Source organism: Sebastes umbrosus, chromosome 3 (assembly GCF_015220745.1).
Source record: "Sebastes umbrosus isolate fSebUmb1 chromosome 3, fSebUmb1.pri, whole genome shotgun sequence".
NCBI lineage: Eukaryota > Metazoa > Chordata > Actinopteri > Perciformes > Sebastidae > Sebastes > Sebastes umbrosus.
In genome coordinates this window covers 3,229,508-3,252,658 of record NC_051271.1, presented here as the reverse complement: position 1 = coordinate 3,252,658, position 23,151 = coordinate 3,229,508, and the positions used below count along the sequence as shown (strand labels likewise).

Below are 23,151 nucleotides of genomic sequence, written 5' to 3'. Positions count from 1 at the left end.
AACCACAGACAGGACTCACTGGAGTCAAACTCTGGTCTCTGGCGTCCGTCTATCATCCACCCTGACCACCTCCTCAGGATTTCTGTGCGGTACACAAATGTAGTACTTCGCTCCGTAAAAGAAATGTCCCTACGGAACATAATCCATGCAGCGATTAGATTTCAAGTATATTATGATAGAGCGGAATAATTAACAGAGAGCGATGTGCGGTTAATGGTGTCTTTATCCCTGGTGCACACACACACACACACACACTAAAACAAATAATGAGCGATGTTTCCCACCTGGCGGGGAGATAACCTCTCCCCCATTAATCAGTGAGCCACTGTTACTCAGCACAAACAAATAAGTCAGATTGATATCGCCGTCCTGATGTGTTGCCCTCCAGGAAAGCAAAGTGAGACAGATGAAGCGTGTAAATGCAGTCAGATATATCAGCGTCATACCTCCGCACGGAGCTCTTTTAACTCACCGCTTGGATTGTATAGATGATGCTGCGCGTCCGATGCTGCTGATGAAACTCTATGCAGTGACTGATTTGATCCTCACATCGGCCATGTGGTTTACGGAAGTGGAAATAACATTTTCTCTGCAGATGTTTTTTCTTGATAAAATGTCTTTTATTTCAATATCACAACAAATAATACGTTTGTTCATAACTTTTATTCAAATACAATATTGTTCAGGCGCCCTGCTCATACAAAAACTACAGTTCCAATCTTTGTGTTTTATCGTTGTTCGCCACTCTCAAAACAATAGTCGGAATCAATTTTATTGCAACACCACCTTTGCACTCAGTACCAAATTTATCATTATTTGAAGCTGCACAAGACACCTGTATATATTGTTGACCCCCAAAAGGGCAGTGAGATGTAGTCTGGTGTGCAGGGATGTTGATGCATTGGATAATTCTGCTCCTGGTCTGGCATTTAAATCTATAGTGTGTGATGGGGCAGTCTGTCGCATCCACATTTAGTGATTTATTCTGATAAATTGGTATATTTCACAGAGAAATTCTGTCTATAATGCACTTTAAAATTCAGTCTCAGAGTGTGCTGTACAGAAAGGTTTGCTACTGTTTTAATTATTTTTTTTATAGTGGTTTTATAGTGGAAATCCAGTTGTAGTTTTCTATTAAAAACATAACAGAACTTTTGAATCTTCTTCTTTAACCTCGGGTCATCAGTCTGAATCTCTTGTTCGCTTCTTTCTGGTCCTGCAAGAATCATGAAGATCACATGAATTTGTAACAACTTCATTAACACACACAGGTTGAAAATGGCAGTAGGGTGTCAGGGGAATATATTCCTGTTTGAATATTAAGAACAAAAACTCATTCAAACTCTCATTATTCCACATGCCATTTTGTAAAAAATAATTTCTCTGATACACGTCTTTAAATTATCTCTGTACATATAGAAATGCCAGCGGGATGCTATTAGTTCTACAATGATTATGGTAATTTAAAAAAAAAAAAGGCAGAAGCGCAAAATGAGTTTCTCTTTTTCCTTGGACTGTGTGTTTTTCAGCTGCTAATGTATCTCCTGTGGAGAAAAGGCTTGTCTGTCAAATCATCACTGTGTTTTCAAGCTCACTAGAAAATGTGTCTCCTCCTCTTTCTGGCAAATTAGAAATCTGCCCTGAAGGTTTGGAAATAATTACCCAAGTACTGTGAAAGGAACTTCTTCTTTCATAAGAAATGTAACATCACTTCAGAAGAATTGGCCTTTATTCTCTGTGCGTTCATCATCTGTTTCTAATTCCTTCTGTCTTTGTCTCACAGTGCGTCCCTTTATGATTCCCTTTGGCTTGTTTTTATTCTCTTTGTCAAGTGTGTGAAACTGTATGTTCGTTGAACTAGAAGCCTTTGAATAATCTATCATTAGTGATTCTTGCTGTGCACTATACGCGATCAAGCTTCCTCACAAGCTGTGTTCAGATTTATGATCCAGGCGAAGAAAACTAATGAATGAATTATTTGTGATCCCTCTTTCTGTCAATATAGGCCTTTTTTTCACGGAAGACATTTTCACGTGTCACAGTAGGAAAATCACAGGTGATGGCTGAACTCTATTTAGCTGATTTGATTTCAGGATCCGGGGCTGCGGTCGAAAAGTAAAAAAAATTAAGGTCCTAACGTTGTTTCCTAACCACTTTTCCTTTGACCTTGATGGAAAACGTCATTCATGAGGACTTACGAAAACACAACCGTGGTGTTAAGAGAATCCAACTGCACTTTCACTATAAACTCCGTAATTGTGATGCGACGGTGGCAGGTGTTAGTGACGCAGGTCTGTCGTGGTGAAACTACAATGTTCTGAAGAGACTTCTGCACCTCCTCATTGCTCTGTTTTTCCGGCTTTAAAAGATCTAATGTGTGACGGGAGACTTTGACCAATCACAGGTCATTTCAATTGAGAGAGCGTTCCTATTGGCTGTGCTCCGGTCATGTGACCAGAACTTGGCGTTCCTTCATCAGATTTTACAATGACGGCACAAACTTTATAATTTTATAGCTAAACCGTGCACTACAAGATGATTCTGAAAACATTTAAGGCGACAAATAGGCATTAACGTAACATAATATTGATTCATATTTGATCATCGTTTGGTCGGAGTTCGCGAGTGATTGACAGCCGGCTCTCTATGAGAGGAACATGATTTTTTTCAGGTTACCTGTTTCATGCACTACTGTCAGGATACAGCGACCGCTTTATAAAAATAACTTTTTTCAATCATATTTGCTCCAATCTCGCCTACTTCAGCTTTAAATGTATATTTCTTCTACTCCTTTTCGGACGTAATATTATGTATTTTGATTATTTGTTTGCTATATGAGATACTTCCGGTTAATTTCACTCAGTTAGGAACCTTCCTGAGAGAAAAAAAGACTTTTCAACCGCAGCCCGGTGTCGTGCACGCTGTCTCACTCTCACTGGAACACTGGAATAGAACGGAGCCATCGCTAATGTTATCAGTAACACCTGTGCCCTTTTCCTGCCATGACAAGTCAAAGTGTCTGCTGTGAAGAAGGCCTGTTGTTCTCTTCTTCCTCCCCGCTTCGTTTCCTTCAGTCTCACCGTTCACAGCAGTGAGCAGACCTTCTTCTTGACCTTGGTGGGCTGGGGACAGAGCACGGCCCGGATGGCCTCGTCAAACACAGTCTTCAGGCCGCGCTGGGTCAAAGCCGAGCACTCCAGGTACTTCACTGAATCTACACATGCAAAAAAAAAGGACACACACGAAACTGCACTTAGAAACATATAGAAGAAGTGAGGGATAAGCCTGCACGTTACAGTTTTTTCTCATTCGCTTTGGCTCAATTCTTGAATGAGAATATGTTTTTTTTCAAAACAGTGAGTTCAAATCTCTGAACAATTAGTTTGTCGTTCACAACAGATTTGAATTTGTCATTCATTCAAGCAAATTGTATGTGTTTTGGCACTTGTACAAAAGAGCAGTGCCTGAAATGGGCCGGTACTCACCAGTACTGAGTACCGGCACTTCTGATTTTTGTCCACATGAGTACCCTTACTTCTTAGTGTACCCCTGTGTCTCTGTGTAAACACACAGCTAACTTAATGCTGAGAAAACAGCACTGAAAATGCCTTGGATATTCCTTCTCATAATCCAATTTGATCTGTAGACCAACAGATATCAAATGCATGTTGTGTGTAGACCTAAGATATGTAAGAAAATGCATACAAAAACACATTTGAAGTGGGATATATAATAATATATGTAAGATATACGTATAAATATATCATGCTGATGATGATTATCATGTCATGCAACTGCTGACTTTGGGAGCTGGCACCTTTTTTGGTCCAATTCAGGTACTGAAAAAGAGTTAGTACAATAAACAACTTGCACAGGATGATTTGATTTTCAGTGAGATTGTCGTCCTCTTCACAACTTCTAAACATTCCTTCATCGTTTGAGCCGACACATGCACAATGATCCATTCAGTTATCAAATCTGTCAGACATGCATGTACTGTATATTCCATAGATATCTATGACGAGGAGGTACAATTTGTTGTTTTTGTACTGAACTACTGCAGTTTTTTTCGTTGTTGCAGGGTTGTTGTTGTTGTTGTTTTTTTGGCATGGATGTCATTTTTGTGGCAACATTTCTGTTCTCTGTATGTAACTTTACATGAAAGATCAGAGATGAATTTTCCATTTACAGTACAGGTAACACATAGCTGCATGAATTAATTTACCGTATACACACAAATGTGCTACTGAGTGTTGGACCTACTGTTGAAATGGGTAAATGTAAAAAGCTCAGCGTGATAACACAACAGCATTCAGCTAGACAAATCTGACATTCTAGTATAGTACAGTAAGCAGTCAGTGTCAAACAAAAAAAGTAGAGATTTGTAAATTAGAAAAAACATTTTGACAACTACGGCTCACACGATGACAAAACAACTTTTCAGTTTGGAGTCATTGACCAATTTACTGACACAATCACTGGTTTTGAAGCATAAATGAAGTGTTTGGGGTGAGTTTATAACTTTTGCAAACATGCTGTAGAGTTGTGATGTCCCATCAAACAGTTGTGACAATTGCACTTACAGTTTAGAGAATATCAAGATTGTTTAAAAAAATGTTTTTTGCCATAAAGCGACTGAGAAAAACTGTAATGCTGCACGTAAACAGCACTTTTAACTACATGCACTGCAGGACATCCTGTAGAACCTGCATGTTGAAATACAGTAAAGGAAAGGCTTGAAACATCAGTAACATGTCAGCTGGGTGTCTAACAGGCTTTAGCCCCTCAACCCTGTTTTAATAAAAATACTCTGAGTCCTAATTCCACCAGAAAAATCTACAAATACATGCACATCTGGATGGGCTGTTATCAGCCGCTCCAACAACACAGGAATATAGAGGAATAAAATCTTAATTTGACGGATTTCAACTTCATGAAATCTTCATGCCACATCTCAGACATGTTCTGCAAAGAAGAAGATAATTCTTCTTTTTATATATATTTCATCTGCTTACAATGCAAGACGTTATGGATTGCAACTCTCTAAGTCAACGCGGAACGTTTGCGTGTGTTTCTGTCCACCTGACTAATATAAATCCAATATTTATTCTGCTTTTATCTCCTGCTTTGGTCTCCACCAACTCCTGAGAAAACCATCAGGCTGTTTAGCTGCTAAATGCTCCATTTTTGTGCCGTTTGGTCCTGGAAAGGTAGTACACCTGGGCTCATTAGAACTTCATGAGGATAAACAGCTGCCTGCTACGACAGGAAACATGAGAGTCGTAAAAAAAAAAAACAATGAGCTGAAAGATGCTAAAATGCCCCGTCGAGCTGAGGGGAAACTGCATGGGAATTCGTTTTTTCTCTCAAAGCTGATGTTTAATAATTATTTCAATAATTGAATAACATCACAAAGGCTTCTTTAATCTGTCAGAGAGAAGGATTGTTGACCATGAGCAATCCAATTAGCACTGTTTCACTACAATACTGGCAGTAATCCATGAAAACACAATACATAATTCAACCGACATCACATGTCACATGTCCATAAAATGTTAATCACATTTTCCTTTATGTACATCACAGTAGCCGAGTTAATATCAGCCATGGAGGCTACAAATGTATGTCATACGAGGCCTGAGAGAACCCAGCGAGCGTTACTCACCTATGTCCTTGGCCAGAGCCAGGCCCTGAGGGTAGGTGATGGGTGCCAGCTTCTTTTCCTTCAGCTTCTCGATGGTGTCCTTCTCGTCCCTCAGATCCAGCTTGGTGCCCACCAGGATGATGGGTGTGGAGGGGCAGTGGTGGCGAACCTCCGGGTACCACTGGGCAGAATTAAAGGCAAATGAGAAGAGAGAAAGGGGAAGGTATGTGTCGGAGTTGAAGTAAATGACGGAGTGAAGGGAGAGGAGAGGTACAAAAAAATGGATGAAGGAAGGAGCCAGCCTGGTCTCTTAAACTGTCATGAAATAAGTCTTCTTAAAATGCAAAGATATGGTATGAAATACAAGTTTCAGACCTGTCCTAGCTGCCTCCACTCTCCTCTTTTGCCTTTTCTCTCTAAGTCCTTGCGACACCTTTCCCTCTGATCTCTCGTTTGACTTCTTCCGCCCCACCCTCACATCTCTTCTTCCTCTCTCACTCTATTCTAGGCTTTGCTTTTATCCTCTCTCCGTCCGTTTTCCTCAGTGAGGAAATGAGAGATGTTATCTGCTAGGGAGAATTGAGTTAGAAGTGAGATTCTGTAAGCGCCCACTGTGACAGTTTTAGTTTTTGATCGGCAAATCCAGCTCGCTTAGTGGAGCCGTCTGCTCACAAGCCAGCCTCTTGACATGAGGGGGATTATGGGTATCGCCTGATGAACCGTACTGCTGCTTCCTTGAGTCAATTACTTTTGAATGTCTTACCATGAATGGCTGAAATTTTAAACCCCGCTGTAGTACAAATTCATGGACTCTTTGAGAGTCTTTCCCGCCCACTAACTTTATTGTCTTATGAAATCTCATTAACATACAGTGTATTTAAATAATACAATTCTGGCACATACATTTCTATCTTGGCCGCAGCCTGTAGGGAAATTCTCCGGTGGACGTTTTTAAACTTCACTTATTAGGTTTCTATAGATAGATAGATACATTTCGATAGATAGATAGACTTTATTGATCCCAAATTGAGAAATTATAAAAAATAAATAAAATGCACATATCAACACTAGAGAAATATATGTATAGAATACACAATATAAATAAATATTTAAATACACTATGAATATAACCGACAACTAAAACTAACAAAATATAAACATAGAATAACCTAAACATTAGAAAATAGTGGAAGTTACAATGTCTTCTTTAAAATATATACAGTATACATGTATGTATGTATATATATATATATATATATATGACTTGACTATGACTTGCCCCCAAACTGCATGTGATTATCATAAAGTGGGCATGTCTGTAAAGGGGAGACTCGTGGGTACCCATAGAACCCATTGATCTGGAGGTCAGAGGTCGAAGGACCCCTTTGAAAATGTCCATTCCAGTTTTTCCTCGCCAAAATTTAGCATAAGTTTGGAGTGTTATTTAGCCTCCTTTGTGACAAGCTAGTATGACATTGTAACGTGTTATTATCGCCTTAACTTCAGGAGCCCTAATAAAAAGATTTTACAAGCATTTTGAACCTGGCTTTATCCAATGTTCAGATTTCTGTTCTGGAAAGGTATACAAATTGGCAAAAATGTAAATAAAATAATGCCTCAACTGAATATTTAAACCAAAACAAACAAAACTTGTAATACAAAAAATAATTGTCTAAATTTAAGTCATCAACTGGGATGTCATGGTGGTATCTGTTAGTTAAATTTGTTTTACCCTATTCTCTCAAACAGTGCCAGTCAAAACATTCAGCCTCCTTGTCTCACAGATAATGTGGTGATTATTTGAACTGTTGATCAAATACAGTTTGTTTTCAGGGTGTAAAATAATAACTTATGAACTGAAATTTCACTTCAAAGAGTTACCATCAACTGGTCTTCCTTTTTAATTTCCATTCATACCAACTAATGTAGTGAGAACTACTTTCATGGTACCACCCCAGTCCCTTGTTACCATGGTGACTCACAAAGATTTCAAAATGAAGAGCAAACCAGAGGTGAACCGTACTAAAATGAATCCAATCAATATTCCTGATGTTATTTCCTTTGTTATGTTGCATTGATGTTCCTATAGGATATTTATAGGCTTGAAGAGAGAGAGGCTCTGCTGTCGTTGCAGTACACTCATCCTTGCGTCATCGTAAAGCGCAGGAAATGGAGAATATGTGACAAAACCTAGAGAGCACTTGAGATGAGAGTGCTATACCTGAAAGCCTTTAATCTCACAATGCTGCATATACATCCATGATTTAACCCACATGTCCCTGAATAGAGATGAGCAGGAACAGAATATGGATGGAGGGATGAATGGAAATCTAAAAAACTGAACTGAAAGTTGTTCAGTAAATGTACGCCTTTTAACAAGAAAAACATATTCAGATATTCTTTGGTTCCATCTTCTCCAATGTGCTGCTTTTCTATTTTTATAATCACATAATAATGTGCGTATTATAATAATAAACAAAAAGCCAACACTCGGTTAACATCAGATATCTGCAGTAACATCTAAATCATGCACATCAACAACCGGCGTGTTCTCGCCATTTGCAGCACTTTTTCTAAATGCTGCTTATGTATTGTCAATTTGATGTTTTCTTCATTTGCTTGTGTTGTGTCTATTTGCATATGATTTCTTAATTTGCAGTGTGTTGAGCTCTCAGGGCCACCAAACTATTGGGATATAAAGAGGACATATCATGCTCATTTCCAGGTTCATACTTGTATTTTGGGGTTTCTACCAGAGCATGTTAACATGCTTTAATATTTAAAAAAACACTTTTTTTCTCATCCTGTCTGTCTGAATATACTCTGTCTGAAACGTTCCGTTTTACTGCCCGTCTCTTTAAAGTAAAACTAATTTTTGGTGCCACTGGCCAGTTGACTGACACAATAACTGCTTTTGAAGCATGAATGAAGTGTTTTGGGAGAGTTTCTACATTTTGCAGACGTGCAAATGTCCCATCAAACAGTTGTGACTTACAGTTTAGAGCAGGGCTCAGCAACCTTTACTATCAAAAGAGCCATTTTAGGCAAAAAAAAAAAGAAATCTATCTGGAGCCGCAAAACATTTGAGCATTGTGATGAAGGTAACACAGTTTATAGTCTAAGTATATAGTATATAAGTCTAATGCAGTGAGGGCCCAAGTGCAAATGTACGACGGAATATTAGGGCCACATTGAGGGAAAAAACATCTGAGATTTCGAGAATAAAGTCATAACTTTACGAAAAAAAAAGTCGTAATATTACGAGACTAAAGTCATAACTTTAAGAGAAAAAAAGAAAATAACATGTAAAATTACTACTACTATACTATATATATATATATATATATATACATATATATATATATATATATATATATACTAATATGACTTTATTCTCATAATATTACGACTTTTTTTCTCGTAAACCGTTGACTTTATTCTCGTTATATTATGAATTTATTCTCGAAATCTCAGATTTTTTTTTTTTTTTCCTCAATGTGGCCCTAATACTCCGTCGTACCGTCGTACATTAGACCTACTACAATGATGAATGAAATGAAAATGTTTTTATAAACTCCACAGGGAGCCACTGGATTTGTCTCCGGAGCTGCAGGTTGCTGACCCCTGGTTTAGAGAAAGTTAAGACTGTTTCAAAAAATAAGCCATAGCAACTGAGAAAAACTTTAATACACAGTCTGACCACTGTTGTTTCTATTTTAGGACTACTTTATTTCATATACTAAAAATATAAATCAAAGTGTGTGACTGTTAATTTAGGTGACATATAAAACCGTCCAAAACAATGATGTACAGTACCACAGAGACGAGACTCACCTTAGCTCTGACGTTCTCGTAGGACGCCGGACTCACCAGGGAGAAACAGATCAGGAAAACATCCTACATGGATAGATAATGAGATGAGACGGAGTAGATTAGATGGTAGATTTGACCACACCGGGACTCTGACTATGTCTATTGCAAGTTTATAGTTTAATCTTATACCTGTAACAGAATGACTGCTTGACTTATTTTATTGCAAAGGGAAATCTTCACCTCCCTTCACTCGTATTTTGAATGTAATTAAAATAGAATTATTAAAATATTTTTAAAAAATAGTTTTATTATTTTCTATAGATATCGTGATGATATCGCTATCGTGAAATATTTGGGCCATTATAATCATGTAATGAAATCTGATATTGTGACAGCCATATGAACAAATAATTTAAAAAAAATAATAATATAATAGCCAAGATTGTGGCACAAAATATACATCACTGCTTTAATCAAATTTTTAGAATTAAATAAATATCAAGTAACAACATTTTTATTCCTTTGGTCTCAAAAGAAAACCCTGGATAATCTTCAATATTGCAATAATTTGGTCAAAGCCAGTCACACTATATGTAGGTACTGTATATACTGTATTGTTATGTATAAAACTATATTTGTTTTGTTCCTTTTAATTGTCAAGTCTCACATGATAAGATTAACGAGTGTGTGTGTGTGTATGTGTGTGTGTGTGTGTACCGTCTGTGGGTAGGACAGTGGGCGGAGCCTGTCGTAGTCTTCCTGTCCAGCTGTATCCCAGAGGCCCAGGTTGACCGGCTTGCTGTCTACCATCACATTAGCTGAGTAGTTGTCAAACCTGTGGGAAAAAAAACAATCAATCATTTGAAAATACCTGTGTTTATATAGCATTCATTAAACGTTATTATTGCCCAGTTAATGAGCACTAGACTTATTAGACTGTAAGGATTATAAGAATATTCATTGCATTTTATTGTATTGTTTGCTTTCGATAAAAATGCATCTTACATTTGGCCTCTGTTGTGTGTTTAAGGAAATAACCACTGTGGTCCACAGTAGATTATAATATTTAAGCAGCACTGCCCCTGTGTGGTCACACTGAAACACTACAGTCCAATCTCTCAGCTTTGTGAGTTTATTATAATAATAATACATAATGATAATAATATAATAATAATAAAACATCACACCCAGAATGCACCTGTGAAAACGCCTGTAACCAATTAGATCACTTAGAAATCAGAGCTTGAACACTATAAATAGGATTCAGGTTTGTTCTTTGGTGTGCACAACAATGGAGAGAGAGTTAGAGGACTGTAATTGTGTCTAATACTGTTATGATATTGATAATAAACACATTGCATTTGTGATCACAGTCTATATTTACAGCGTGCTACAAATGATAATAGTGTTTTATACTCAGCACCTCAGTGAGCAGATGGCACACAGTGGAAAGAGCTATTTATTTGGTGTTTGTATGTAAAGTTGGGATGCATTTTTAGAAGTTGAGTTAGTTGAGTTTGAGTTTATATAATTTTGAATGAAGTGTTTGCAAGAGATGTAAGATATTTGTATTTTGAGCATATGTTTTTTGTGTGTCGACAAAGAGGTCCCTAATTTCACAAAACTGTATTTTAGCAATAGCAAAAAACTGTAATACATTTTATTTCTGAAGCTCTTTTCTACAGCTCTTTTCTTTCTCTCAAAGCGCTATTTACAGTACGTTCCTTTGGACTTACTCTAGCTACAAAATAAGACAACATACCAAATAGCTTCAATACTAAAGAGCAATAAGTCAGTGATCCAACCTGAGTCATCTTAAGGGTAGTTTCTGTCTCTCCTTATGCAACGTCGATGGAGACACTCAACTCTGTTTTAGCAACATCCTGCTTCCCTGTCACGTGTTTGCTCGTATTCAGTCATCTCGCGCCATCAGTTAGTATAATGCCTCTCTACACCGGTTACACTTTTCACCTAAAAACGCCTTTTATTAGTGTCAGCAAGTTTCTATTTGTCTAAGATATCGTAACAGTTTTGTTAATCTCAATCTCTTTTATCTAATAGTATCATTTGTATGTATATTTTTCCAAATATATTGCCTATTTTGCTTAAATTTTTCCTGTGTAAAGGAACCAGGTGCTTTATAGATACAGTTTATTATTCCTATGATTAATATGTTGGCTAGCAGAGTAATTAAAATCAGTGCCTTGCTCATGGTTAAACTAGAGGAGAGCGGTAATCATTTACATTTTTTACAATTTATCTGTCAGCTTTCTCTCTAACTTGAAGGCTGCTGCCAGCCCAAACCTGCCCGTGTTACACCAGCAGACATCTGCACATGTACTGCAGTGTGTGTGTGTGTGTGTTTGTGTGTGTGTGTGTGTGTATGTGTGTCACACACAATAGCATTTTCCATTTAGTGTTCATACAGAAATGATTACATGTTTTACTCATGCATGTCATTTTCTGTATTTTTCTCATATACCTTCAGAGAGAGAGAGAGAGAGAGAGAGAGAGAGAGCGAGAGAGCATGTGTGTGCGTCATACTCACACAGTAGGAATGTACTCCCCGGGGAAGGCATTGGTGGTGTAGCTGATGAGAAGACATGTTTTTCCCACCGCTCTAAAACACACAAGTAAAAACACAAGCAGTGAGATATTATGAAAAGACAATATCAATGTTTCAGGCTATGAGAGTGGATCACAGCGAGAGGAAGACGAAGAAGAAGATGGACAGGCTTAATATCAGGACGCTTTGTCCCAAGTCCATACTACATATAACAACAGTAAATACATTAATTTTCATAGTTTACATTTATAGCATAAAAAAATTACAGAAGATGGGAAGGCAGAGCAGAATGGTTTTCCAAAGATTTAAATTGTATTTGTTGTTTTTTGGGATGTTGGTTGTCACCCACAACATATTTTTTCCAGCAAGAAGCAGCTCCTCCATTTATTTATTAATTAATTAATTAATTTATTTATTTATTTTTGTGCATTGCATGCTTAAAGCTGAAGTAGGCGAGATTGGAGCAAATATGGTTAAAAAATATATTTTTTATAAAACGGTGACTATATCGTGACAGTAGTACATGAGACAGGTAAACTGAAAAAAAATCATGTGCTTCTGTGTCCTCCGGTGCTCCTAACGGCATCTGCAAGATTTCACAGACCGGAGGAAAACAAGCAGTCAGATCTGATCTATGAGTCGGCTGTCAATCACCCGCGAACTCCGACCAAACGGTCAAACTAGGCAGCGCTGATCAAATATGAATCAATATTCTGATACCTTAATGCCTATTTCTCTCCTCAAATGTTTTCAGAATCATCTTGTAGTGAACGGTTTAGCTGTGAAATGAGAAAGTTAGTGACGCCGCCGCCATCGTGAAATCTGGTGAAGGAATGACAAGTTCCGGTCACATGACCGGAGCACAGCCAATAGGAACGCTCTCTCTCTCTGAAATGACCTGTGATTGGTCAAAGTTTCATGTCACGGGCTATATTTTCTTAAGCCTGAAAACAGAGCCATGAGGAGGTGCAGAAGTCTAGTTTTCTCTCAAAACACTTGAATTACAATATGCTGAAAGGTTATTATGGAATTTTTGCCCAATGATGCCAAAAATATATACTGTCTACTGCAGCTTTAAATCAAACCTGGTTAGACTTAGTGTGTGGAATGGATTTAAGACAAAGTAATGTAAAAGAAGAGGATGAGTGAGCTGGCAGACTGATCTTAGAGCAGTCATCACATGTACAGTATCACACGTTTATTATATACAGTATTAATATCACCTTTTATAAGACGAAAAGCTCCAGTAACATGTTCATTACAGGAGCGCAGTGAGCAGCTATAGTCTCAACATCCACAGTGATGAAGCAGACACAGCTGACTGCAGGAGATGATCAGACAAGTATCGACAAGCCCTGTTCTCATTTTGTTCCAAAACTCTCTGCTGTCAGCGTTTCAACAATAATACCAGAACTCGTGGTCTGGGGGGCGAGGTGGGGAGGTGGGGCTGTTGTCCTTGTTGAATCTGTTTAATTTATTGTTGCTTGTCAGTTGTTATTATAATATCAATATAAATGATATATTTATAAGTTGTCCTTGTAGTCTTGCCTCCCTCCAGCCTTTCAAATATCTGGTTGTGATTTAGTGGCTGCAAAAGGCCATAGCATATCCATCTTTATTTTACGTGATAATGAGCTCTTTACGCTAAGTACGCAAGTTGTCCAACATGCAACACTTGAAATAAAGTAGTATTTGAGTGGTTGTTAGGCAGAAAATCGTGATTGTGTTTGGCATGCCTTATTTGAGCTTTTGCGGTCATCCAATTTGCATAATGCAAAATAATCTTAGCTGTGGGTTTGCTTGCGGTTTGTCATCAGTTGTGACTCCATCTACTGATGAAGACTGTGGATGAAAAAGCTCAGAAAAAGGCTAGTTTAAGTGAAACTTTAGTTGAGATATTTTGTCAAACAAATATTAAAGATTTGAAACCAAGTGTTCATGTATGAGCCTTTCAAAGGTGGAATCAAAGCGTTGCAGTCCGTTCAGAGTCACGGCTATTACTGACGCATGATTCAGACATCATCGGAGGGGTTTTCCATTGTTGAAACTCTTTTTTTAGAAACATCAGGTTATATCACATCAGATCAGAGAAGGCTAACTAAGTTTGCCTAAACCTAACCAAGTTGTTTCTTGTGAAGATGGAAGTTTATATTGAAAAGACCGGAGCGGAAATTGACGTTGGACATTGGTAGGAAGAGCACGAAAACGTATGATGAACATAAGATATCATATGAACCATTGTATGAGAATACAGTATGTTGCTGGGGTGTAACGCACAATATAGGACAGGTTATACAAGGTTATAGAGATACCAAAATATAAGAAATTCACAACATGTGAGTATCACCTGTACCCGGCACCAATGACATGATGAGTAAGTTAGGGGTTGGCACTTCACCTATACTTTCTTAACCATGCAGATAGTTTCAGTTTTATTTGTCAAGGTTCTCATTGCAAATATAATATCTATCTATATATCAGAAACATCTGCACACCAAATGACTCCCATTAGAAGGATTATTATTGGTTTTATTCCAGCCGTCATCCTATGGGACACTGGAAGTGCATGTCTTTCTTATAGTTTCTAAATACAATATCTGCCACAGACAACTTCTGCTGCCAACACCAGGCAATGAAAATGTGGTGCAACATTGAAAAGTCCCACTTTAAAAAAAAACTGTGGACAGTTTTTTGTATTTTTGATAGAAATAGCTCCCAGTGAAAACAGGGCGGTCTGTGTATTTTTTACTGGAACAATGTATTACAAAAGGAAGTGGAGTTTTTCCAAATTTAATTTTCAAAGTAAAACACAAAAGAGGACTTTCTTTTGAATGCTTTGGCTGTGTCCAAAGTCACCATAGTCCTATTATGTATTTACACCACTTTATTTATGTGTAAAATGTATTTAACTACACATTACCCTGAAAAAGTATCACAACTATAGAAATAAAAGTAGTGACCTAGGCATTTATAATACTGTTTTTTTAAATAACATAAACAAATGCTGAACTACCAAATGGCTATTATGAGGGGAATAGATTTCAGACAGCCATCGAGCAAAAAAAAAGAAATTTCCCTCAGCGTATTTGGGTATGTGTGTATATATATCTCTATATATATAGAGACATATATATAGAGATATATACACATACCCAAATACACAGAGGGAAATTTCTTCTTTTTTTTTATCTGGGCTAATAAAAACTTTTCAAAAAGGCAAATCAGAGTTGTGTTAAAGAAATAATTTCTGATTTAAAAAAAACAAACAACTACATACAAACTGCTTCAGGGTGTAAAAAGTCTCTCATTGTAAGGTGACATTTTAAAGAAGGCCAACAGGAACAAGATGACTCGATACGAGCAGCCCAGCTGCCAACTAAAAAAAGGTCTGTGTGAGTCCTTCTATCTTTGTGAGGACCAGTTTGAGTTTTTAGACTTTCAGTTTGATGACATGTTGTCAGGTTGTTTGAGGATTTTTACAGTTAAGGTTAGAGTAAGTTGAGATGTAAAGGTTGGGGTTAGGCAAGGTATTGCGATAGTTAAGGTTAGGATTGCGGGTTAAGCAGTCCGTTATGTCAGCAAAGGCTCTCAGAAGTATAGAAGTGCAAGCATGTGTGTGTTTCGTGGTTGTGTGTGAGTCAAATAGGAACCGATCTGTTTCAGAAGCATCAGTTTCTCACTGAAAACAGGAACCAGCCAAACTGCAGACTTCAACCTCTCATCTCGCTCTGGCTCTTTCTTCTTAATCTGGTTTTCCATCAACTTTTCTGTCCCCTGCTGACACCGTCACCTACATGATCTGGTTTGAGCTTAGCCAACTCTTCTAAGAAGATTCATCCTCACGCTATCTCTGTCTCTCTACCTCATTCTCTTTTTCCCCATTCTCTACCTCACTTGAATTTCATCCACTGTATCTTTTTTCTCTTTCATCATGTCAACCTGTTGGTTGGAATCTCATAACCATCATCACAACGCAGTCCCGCCTCACCAAACAGCGTATGAATGACACGAGAATTTCTAAGTCAGTCTGCGTGAAATTACAACGCCATTCTTGCTTTTGATGTCATTTCATACCATGTAGTCTGTACTGACTGCAATGTAAACACATCCCTGTGAATATGCTACGCTCAGAGCTACTGGTGGACAGTTGGGGAGCTGGATGGGTCCTAAAGACACTGGACTTTCAACCAGGAGACCGGTGTTCGTGTCCCAAAGTCTTGTTGAGTTATTTTGAAGTTTTTCATGTTTGTGTTTTTCATACTTATGTTACGTTGTTTATCTACGTATTTTGCTTTACTTATTCCAAACCCAACCATAATGTTTGTCCTAAACCTAACTAAGTGGTTTTGTTGCCTAAACATAACCATGAGCGTTTCACGGTAACAACTGCATTAAATGACATGTGAAAAGCCTAACATGCGTCATCATGAATATAAATTAGGGCTGAATGCAAATTTGTTTTAACGCCACTCATTTCTTCGCAACTTGCGATTTTTAGGTGGTAGCAAGCTCAGTTTTAATGCAAAGATACTGGTATCATATGAAACTAAAAAATCGAAACAATCCATCGGTACCAACCATGTCTTACTAGCTTGTCTCAAAGGAGGTTCAATAACGCTCATAACTTACGCTAAATTTTAGGAGGAAAAACTAGCATGGCCATTATCAAATTGATCCCTTGACCTCTGACCTCCAGGTATGTGAATGTAAATGGGTTCTATGGGTACCCACGAGTCTCCCCTTTACAGACATGCACACTTTATGATAATCACATGCAGTTTGGGGCAAGTCATAGTCAAGTCAGCACACTGACACACTGACAGCTGTTGTTGCCTGTTGGGCTGCAGTTTGCCATGTTATGATTTGAGCATTTTATGCTAAATGCAGTACCTGTGAGGGTTTCTGGATCAATATCTGTCATTGTTTTGTGTTGTTAATTGATTTCCAATAATAAATATATACATACATTTGCATAAAGCAAGCATATTTGCCCACTCCCATGTTGATAAGAGTAATAAACACTCCCTTTAAGGTACATTTTGAAAAGATAAAAAATGTGCGATTAATTTGTGATTAATCGCGATTAAGTATTTGAATCAACTAACAGCCCAATTATTAATGTAACTTTTGTTTGTTCACAAGAAAACTCCACAGGAACCCCTAAGAGGTTTTAAAATGTGTGTTTAATACTGTTAAATATATATATATATGTATTATATATAAAGATGGAGATTTGTGTATTTATTGAAACACCTTTCTATCATAGGGCCATACTGTATATCCGCAGCTTCTATGTACACAGTGACTCACTGAGAGACGGCAGACTTCCCCTACAACCTGAAACCAACTTCCTCTTCTCTCTCCATTACCAGAAGCTTTAAATCCCATTTTTTGACATCTGGTTTAGTCACTGATGAACATGTTCACACATCACACAGACAGATTAGGACGCTGAGTTTCTTTTAAAAAGACTGTACCGTCTCCACAGGCTCCACCTGCACAGGGTTCATCTACTGTGAAACTGCTGCTACGTCCGGCAGAGGAATATTTGCAGCATGAAGCTACGTTAGCTCTGACCAAGAGATAAAAAAAAAAAACCTGGCAGAAATGACTCATACCACCGCCGGCTTCAACTGACAGCTTCTCAGCTCACATAAAGCCTATATACCAATACTCTCTCAGAAGGGCTGTTTGGACTCTCAATTCTGAATTGTTTTAAACCGACAAATCAATACTGTCTGCAGTGATCGGCCAGGTGTTCACAGGTGGGAAACTGGGCTGTGGGCAAATTCTTCTCTTCACATTCCTCTCATGAATTCCCCCCGCTGTTGGTGTTCTCTGCAGAACTGCACCACCTGCCTTCGTGTTGTGTGGTGTGCGTTTTCAAAGAAAAAGTATGACTTCAAAGAGTCTGACTGTTTAAGATTGTTTTTTAAAAGATACACTTTGAAAAATGTAACGCTAATGTTATTTCCTTAGGTATAATTATTTAGCCTAGATGTCCTCAAGTACTTCAGATTTTAAATAACACTGTAAAAGTGCTAACGTTCAGTCTTCACAATCCAATGACTGAAATACGGTGTTGGTCCTCGCTCTCCAGAACAACACATAGGAGCGTTTTCTGATCTGAAGCCACGATTGACGTCTCCGTTAAGTGTTTTCTGACTCTGAACGCTGTCGTTAAAGTAATCATCTGGAAGATTTTCATTTAAATAAATATCTGTTGAGTCACTATATGTCCAACAAGTTCTCATCCCGCAAAACGCTGCTGCCAGGCTTTTAACTCATACCAAGAGAAGCGACCACGTCACACCGATCCTTGCTGCCCTTCACCGGTTACCTGTGAGTTTTAGAGTTGATTTTAAGATTTGACTGCTTGTTTTTAAAGCCTTGAATGGTCTGGCTCCTGCCTATATCGGTGATTTGCTGACTCCCTACGAGCCCGATCGATGCTTGAGATCCTTCTGGCAGGGCCCTACTAACAGTTCCAAAATCCAAACTTATCAACAAAGCTGACCGGGCATTCGCCGTCCGGGCCCCTCAGCTGTGGAGCTCCCTACCTGAGGATCTCAGGCAGGCAAACTCAGTATCTTCCTTTTAAATCTCTTCTTAAGACTCACTTTTATATTATGTTTTTTTCTTAACTGATGGTGCACTGCTGTTACTATTTCTATGATTTTATTTTGTTTAGATTTTAAGCTCTGGGTGTTAATTATTTTGATCATGCTTTTATTGGAAAGCACTTTGTAACCTTGTTTTGAAAGGTGCTATATAAATATAATTCTTATCATTATTATCCCAACTTGTTACATACCACCGCTTTGTCACGCCCCTTGCGTCACTTTATTTTCGGCATCAAACCACTATAGTTAGGGTTAGGAAAGACCAACTAGTTGGGCTTAAAACTACTACGTCTGTACAGTGAAAATGAAACTGAACGTTGTGAACACGGGACACGAACGAACAGCTGATTGTAACGTTACGCACGGGACACGAACAGCGATCTCCTGGATGAAATCCTTGTGTTTGTTGGACCCATCCACCTCTGCTCCCGCCCACCCTGTGTCTCTCTTTTACTCTTTAAACTACGCCACCACGCTCCCTGCATTTACTGTTGCCGCGGATGGGTTTACATTGTACTTAATGGAACGCCCGCTGCGTTTCATAAAGGCGCCTTGTTCGGTGGTACCGCACGCCGACGGCCGTGAAAAAGCCTCAGTATTTAATGCCCTGGGAATGAAACATGTTGATATGTGGTTGAATGAGGCCGCTGATGAAAGAATTCGCAGTATTATGAACTGTGATGACACTCCCGGTGAAAAATCTCAAGCGACGACAAAGTTAGTGATGCGTAGGAGCCGGGTAGGTGGAGCTAACGCAACGACTCTTCAATTCACGTGTGTGTGAAGCGGCGTGCTGTTTTTTTCCGGTCTCGGCTAGAAACAGTTACTATGGCTGAACAAATAAAGAAAGGAGTGATACAGAGGTCCAGGTGCCAACTGACTTGACGTCAAACACGCCTGCAATTACTGCTTAACGCTTTGGATGTTGATCACGAGTTTCATCACGATACAATATCGTATTGATTCTTTGGACAATGATACAGTATTTGCTGATATCGCAAAGTCTGCTCTGATACAACTCTGATTTGATTAAATTCAGTGGCCTGTGATCAATATGAGACGCCATCATAAGTCTGTTTAACACAATCAGTTACATTTATATCAACTCATAAAAAGCAACTAAAATATGATTTGACAATTTTAATGCTCTGTAGGAGGGAGAGATCACTGGGATGGAAATGGTGACACAGACGTGCCATGGGAATTTCACAATAAAGGCATATCTTAAAGATGATGATATGCATCGACGTTTTCACTTTGCAGCGATGATATTGGATTGTTGATCATTGAATCGATATATCGATACAGATCAATGTATCGTTACATATCGCCATTAGAGCTGCCAAAGAGAACAAAACGGAGATCTTTGAGATTGTAACTTTAAGGTTTGGTTAAGTATAGGCCAAGGGTCGGCAAAACCTGCGTCTCTTTAGCTCCTCTCCAGTGGCTCCCTGTGGATTTTTAAAATTGGAAATGAATAACTGTTCTTTGTTTACATTTTCATTTTTATTTATCATTGTTGTAGGTCTAATGTACGACGGTACGACGGAGTATTTCGAGAATAAAGTCGTAATATTACCAGAATAAAGTCATGGGTTTACGAGAAAAGAAGTCCTAATATTATGAGAATAAAGTCAGAAGTTTAAGAGAAAAAAAGTCATAATATTATAAGAATAAAGTCATAATATTATAAGAATAAAGTCATAATATTATAAAGTAGTAATTGTACGTGTCAATTTCTTTTTTTCTTGTAATATTATGACTTTTTTCTCGTAAAGTTACGACTTTATTTTGGATATCTCAGATTTGTTTCCCCTCAATGTGGCCCTAATACTCCGTAGTACATTTGCACTTGGGCCCTCACTGCATTAGACTTATATACTATATACTTAGACTATAAACTGTGTAACCTTCATCACAATGTTCAAATGTTTTGCTCCAGACAGATTTCTTTTTTTTCTTTACCTAAAATGGCTCTTTTGATAGTAAAGGTTGCTGACCCCTGGTATAGGTGTAAAAAGTACTTGGTTAGGGTTAAAACTACCACTTTGTTAAGATTAGGGCACCTTTGTCGTCATGGTTACAATGATAAACACTTGGTTACGGTTCGGGGATTATTGTGGTCATGGTTAAAAGAAACCAACGTTGACTGTTGGCAGTAAACTGGAACTGAACAGCTGTCTCCCCGTGTTAAAATCCCACATTCTGTTAACCCGACTTCCCGCCTCGCTTTGTGGACTTTATGGCTCTATAACTAAAATCACATTACTCCGTCCTGTGCTCCAGACGGACTGGGTGCTGTTTTATTTGAAATGTAGTGTGCTAAAGTAAAACAAAATTATACAAACTGAATCACTTTCCAAATTTTCCACATACACTTCAAATTAAAATCACATTAAACACACAGCAGGAAGTGGAGCTACCTGTAAATGTTTAACTTGAGCTCTTGCTGCAACAAATAGTACTTCCGCTTCACAATTTCCCCCATCACGACAACCGGCCTTTTTTGCCCCACCTTCGAGCAGAAGTTAGTTTCTCTGATGAGGTCGATGACACATTGTCCAAACTTGCTCTGAGACAGCACATTAAAGCCTTAAGACCGAACCAATTCAGCAGGTTTTCTTCTATAGAGTGCAACAATGCCCAACTACTAACAAAACTACTAACAAAATAGCTATTTTCTTCTCTTTTCTGTGCCTCGCTGTATGAGTCATTCTTCTGGGTATTTTTTTTGAGTCCGTACTCTGAGCTTGCTGCATTACAGCATTTTCCTGCATGCTGTGGCCTGCACCATCCAGCACCCTCACTCTGAATCAGCGCTGTCAAACACACACGCCTAGAGATCTACACATAACACTGTGTTCTTCAACAGGTTAAACAGAGCAGTAGCCTTTGAGTGAACACAATATCACACAGCCACATCACTGCGGAAGTTGACAAAACTGTTACTCAAGGCTGTTCATGTGAACATCTTTGATATTTCTGTCAAAATAACCCCAAATTTTGAGCCCCATCATGCATCAGCCGGGTTAACATTCAATACCTGAAGGCAGCTTAAGTTATAACAATGTAGGTAAAGTAAAATAATGGCGTACCCATCTCCCACGACCACACATTTGATAGCCTGCATCCTGTTCCGCTCAGCTCCGTCTCTTCAGTGTGACAGAAACAGACTCAGAGACGCAGATCAGCATGCAACTACAGGAAACTGTTATACACCTCCCTCACCCCCCCTCCCTCCCTCTGCTGCCTCTTTTTCTTGCTCTCTTCCTTCATTTTTGCACTAATCTCTCCTTCCGGGTTTGTTGTATTTTTTTCTTCTTCTAAACACCAGAACTTATACATCCAAAATAATTATAATAATAATAATAATATTAATAATAACTTTATTTATATACAGTGGCACTTTTCAAGTTTACAAATGGTACAAAATACAGTCTTAATGTGTTGAATGATGTAGAAAAAGACGGTGTTGCAACAGATTAAGATGCAGAGATAATAAAACTGGGTTTTATTTAAAACTTCCTCATTTGTTTGCTTGTGGATTTGAAATCATGCATGCATATGCTCGAGCACACACACATTTGGAGTTTACCCTCCTATTGTCTTCCTGTCGACAATGCATCTTTTGTCTTCCTTGTCTGGTTTGACTGTTTATAAAGCATACAGTATAAACTATCACCCAATTCTGTGTTACACCTTTTTGGCCAACTTCATTCCTAATTATTAAGTTTTACACTCTTTTTTGGGGGAATTAAGGTTAATAAACCTAATTTCCGTGAAATTATACCTGTTTTTAGAAAAAAAAAAGCAGATATTATGAATTATTTTGGCTATAGGTATTCTCAAAGGAACATAATGTTGATGGATTATCACATACTGGATTATGTAAACGTTTAGTCAGAATATGGTTTTGAAAGCATTTACATTTTCTTTTATAGCAGCACATAAAGACACTTTTGGTATTCCCGTCAATTGTGACCCAGAAAGACAACAGATGCTACAGATTTGAATAAAACACCCACAATTCACTGAAAGTAGTATATAAGTATACAGTATATATATGTTTTTGCAAAAACCACAGTAGGCATACATCCATGTTATTTTGTGGCAATTAGATGAAAGAAATCCATATTTAGGATATAATGAAGTTTGAAAACAGGTCAAATTTGACTCGAGGACAGGAGGGTTAAGTAGTTTAAGCCTTTTTTTAATTTGAAGTGATACAACATTAACTGAAAATAAACAACAGTAATACACAAACACCTCTACTGCTGCTGCTGCTACTACACACACACACACATTAGGGCTGTCAAAGTTAACGCAATAATAACGTGTTACTAATTGTAGCAGGCTCATACTTACACTAGAAAACCTGAGGAGGAAGTTACATAAGTGGTGTTTCATACTTGTGTTACGTTGTTTACGTACGTATTTTACTTAGTTTACGTACTTATTTCAAGCCCAACGATGTTTTTCCTGAACCTAGCTAAGTGGTTTTGTTG

General features: G+C 38.1%; 1 protein-coding gene across 1 annotated transcript; it reads right to left on the bottom strand.

Annotated features, from left to right (window-relative positions):
* Window positions 1-598: 598 nt before the first annotated feature.
* Window positions 599-21,847, bottom strand: rac2 (Rac family small GTPase 2). The gene is made up of 7 exons (XM_037765162.1): window positions 21,742-21,847; window positions 12,006-12,077; window positions 10,175-10,292; window positions 9,479-9,541; window positions 5,666-5,825; window positions 3,081-3,214; window positions 599-1,216 (listed from the first exon to the last, which is right to left on the bottom strand). The coding sequence occupies exons 1-6, from the start codon at window positions 21,774-21,776 to the stop codon at window positions 3,084-3,086; spliced, it is 579 nt and encodes a 192-aa protein (XP_037621090.1). The 5' UTR covers window positions 21,777-21,847; the 3' UTR covers window positions 599-1,216; window positions 3,081-3,083.
* Window positions 21,848-23,151: the final 1,304 nt, after the last annotated feature.

Bases quoted from the DNA above. Each gene is read 5' to 3' on its own strand.
- rac2 (XM_037765162.1), bottom strand. From the start codon at position 21,776: ATGCAGGCTATCAAATGTGTGGTCGTGGGAGATGG. The intron at 5,826-9,478 runs GTGAGTCTCGTC...AATTCTGCCCAG, and splicing joins ACGAGAACGTCAGAGCTAAG to TGGTACCCGGAGGTTCGCCA. The intron at 3,215-5,665 runs GTGAGTAACGCT...TTGCATGTGTAG, and splicing joins GGCTCTGGCCAAGGACATAG to ATTCAGTGAAGTACCTGGAG.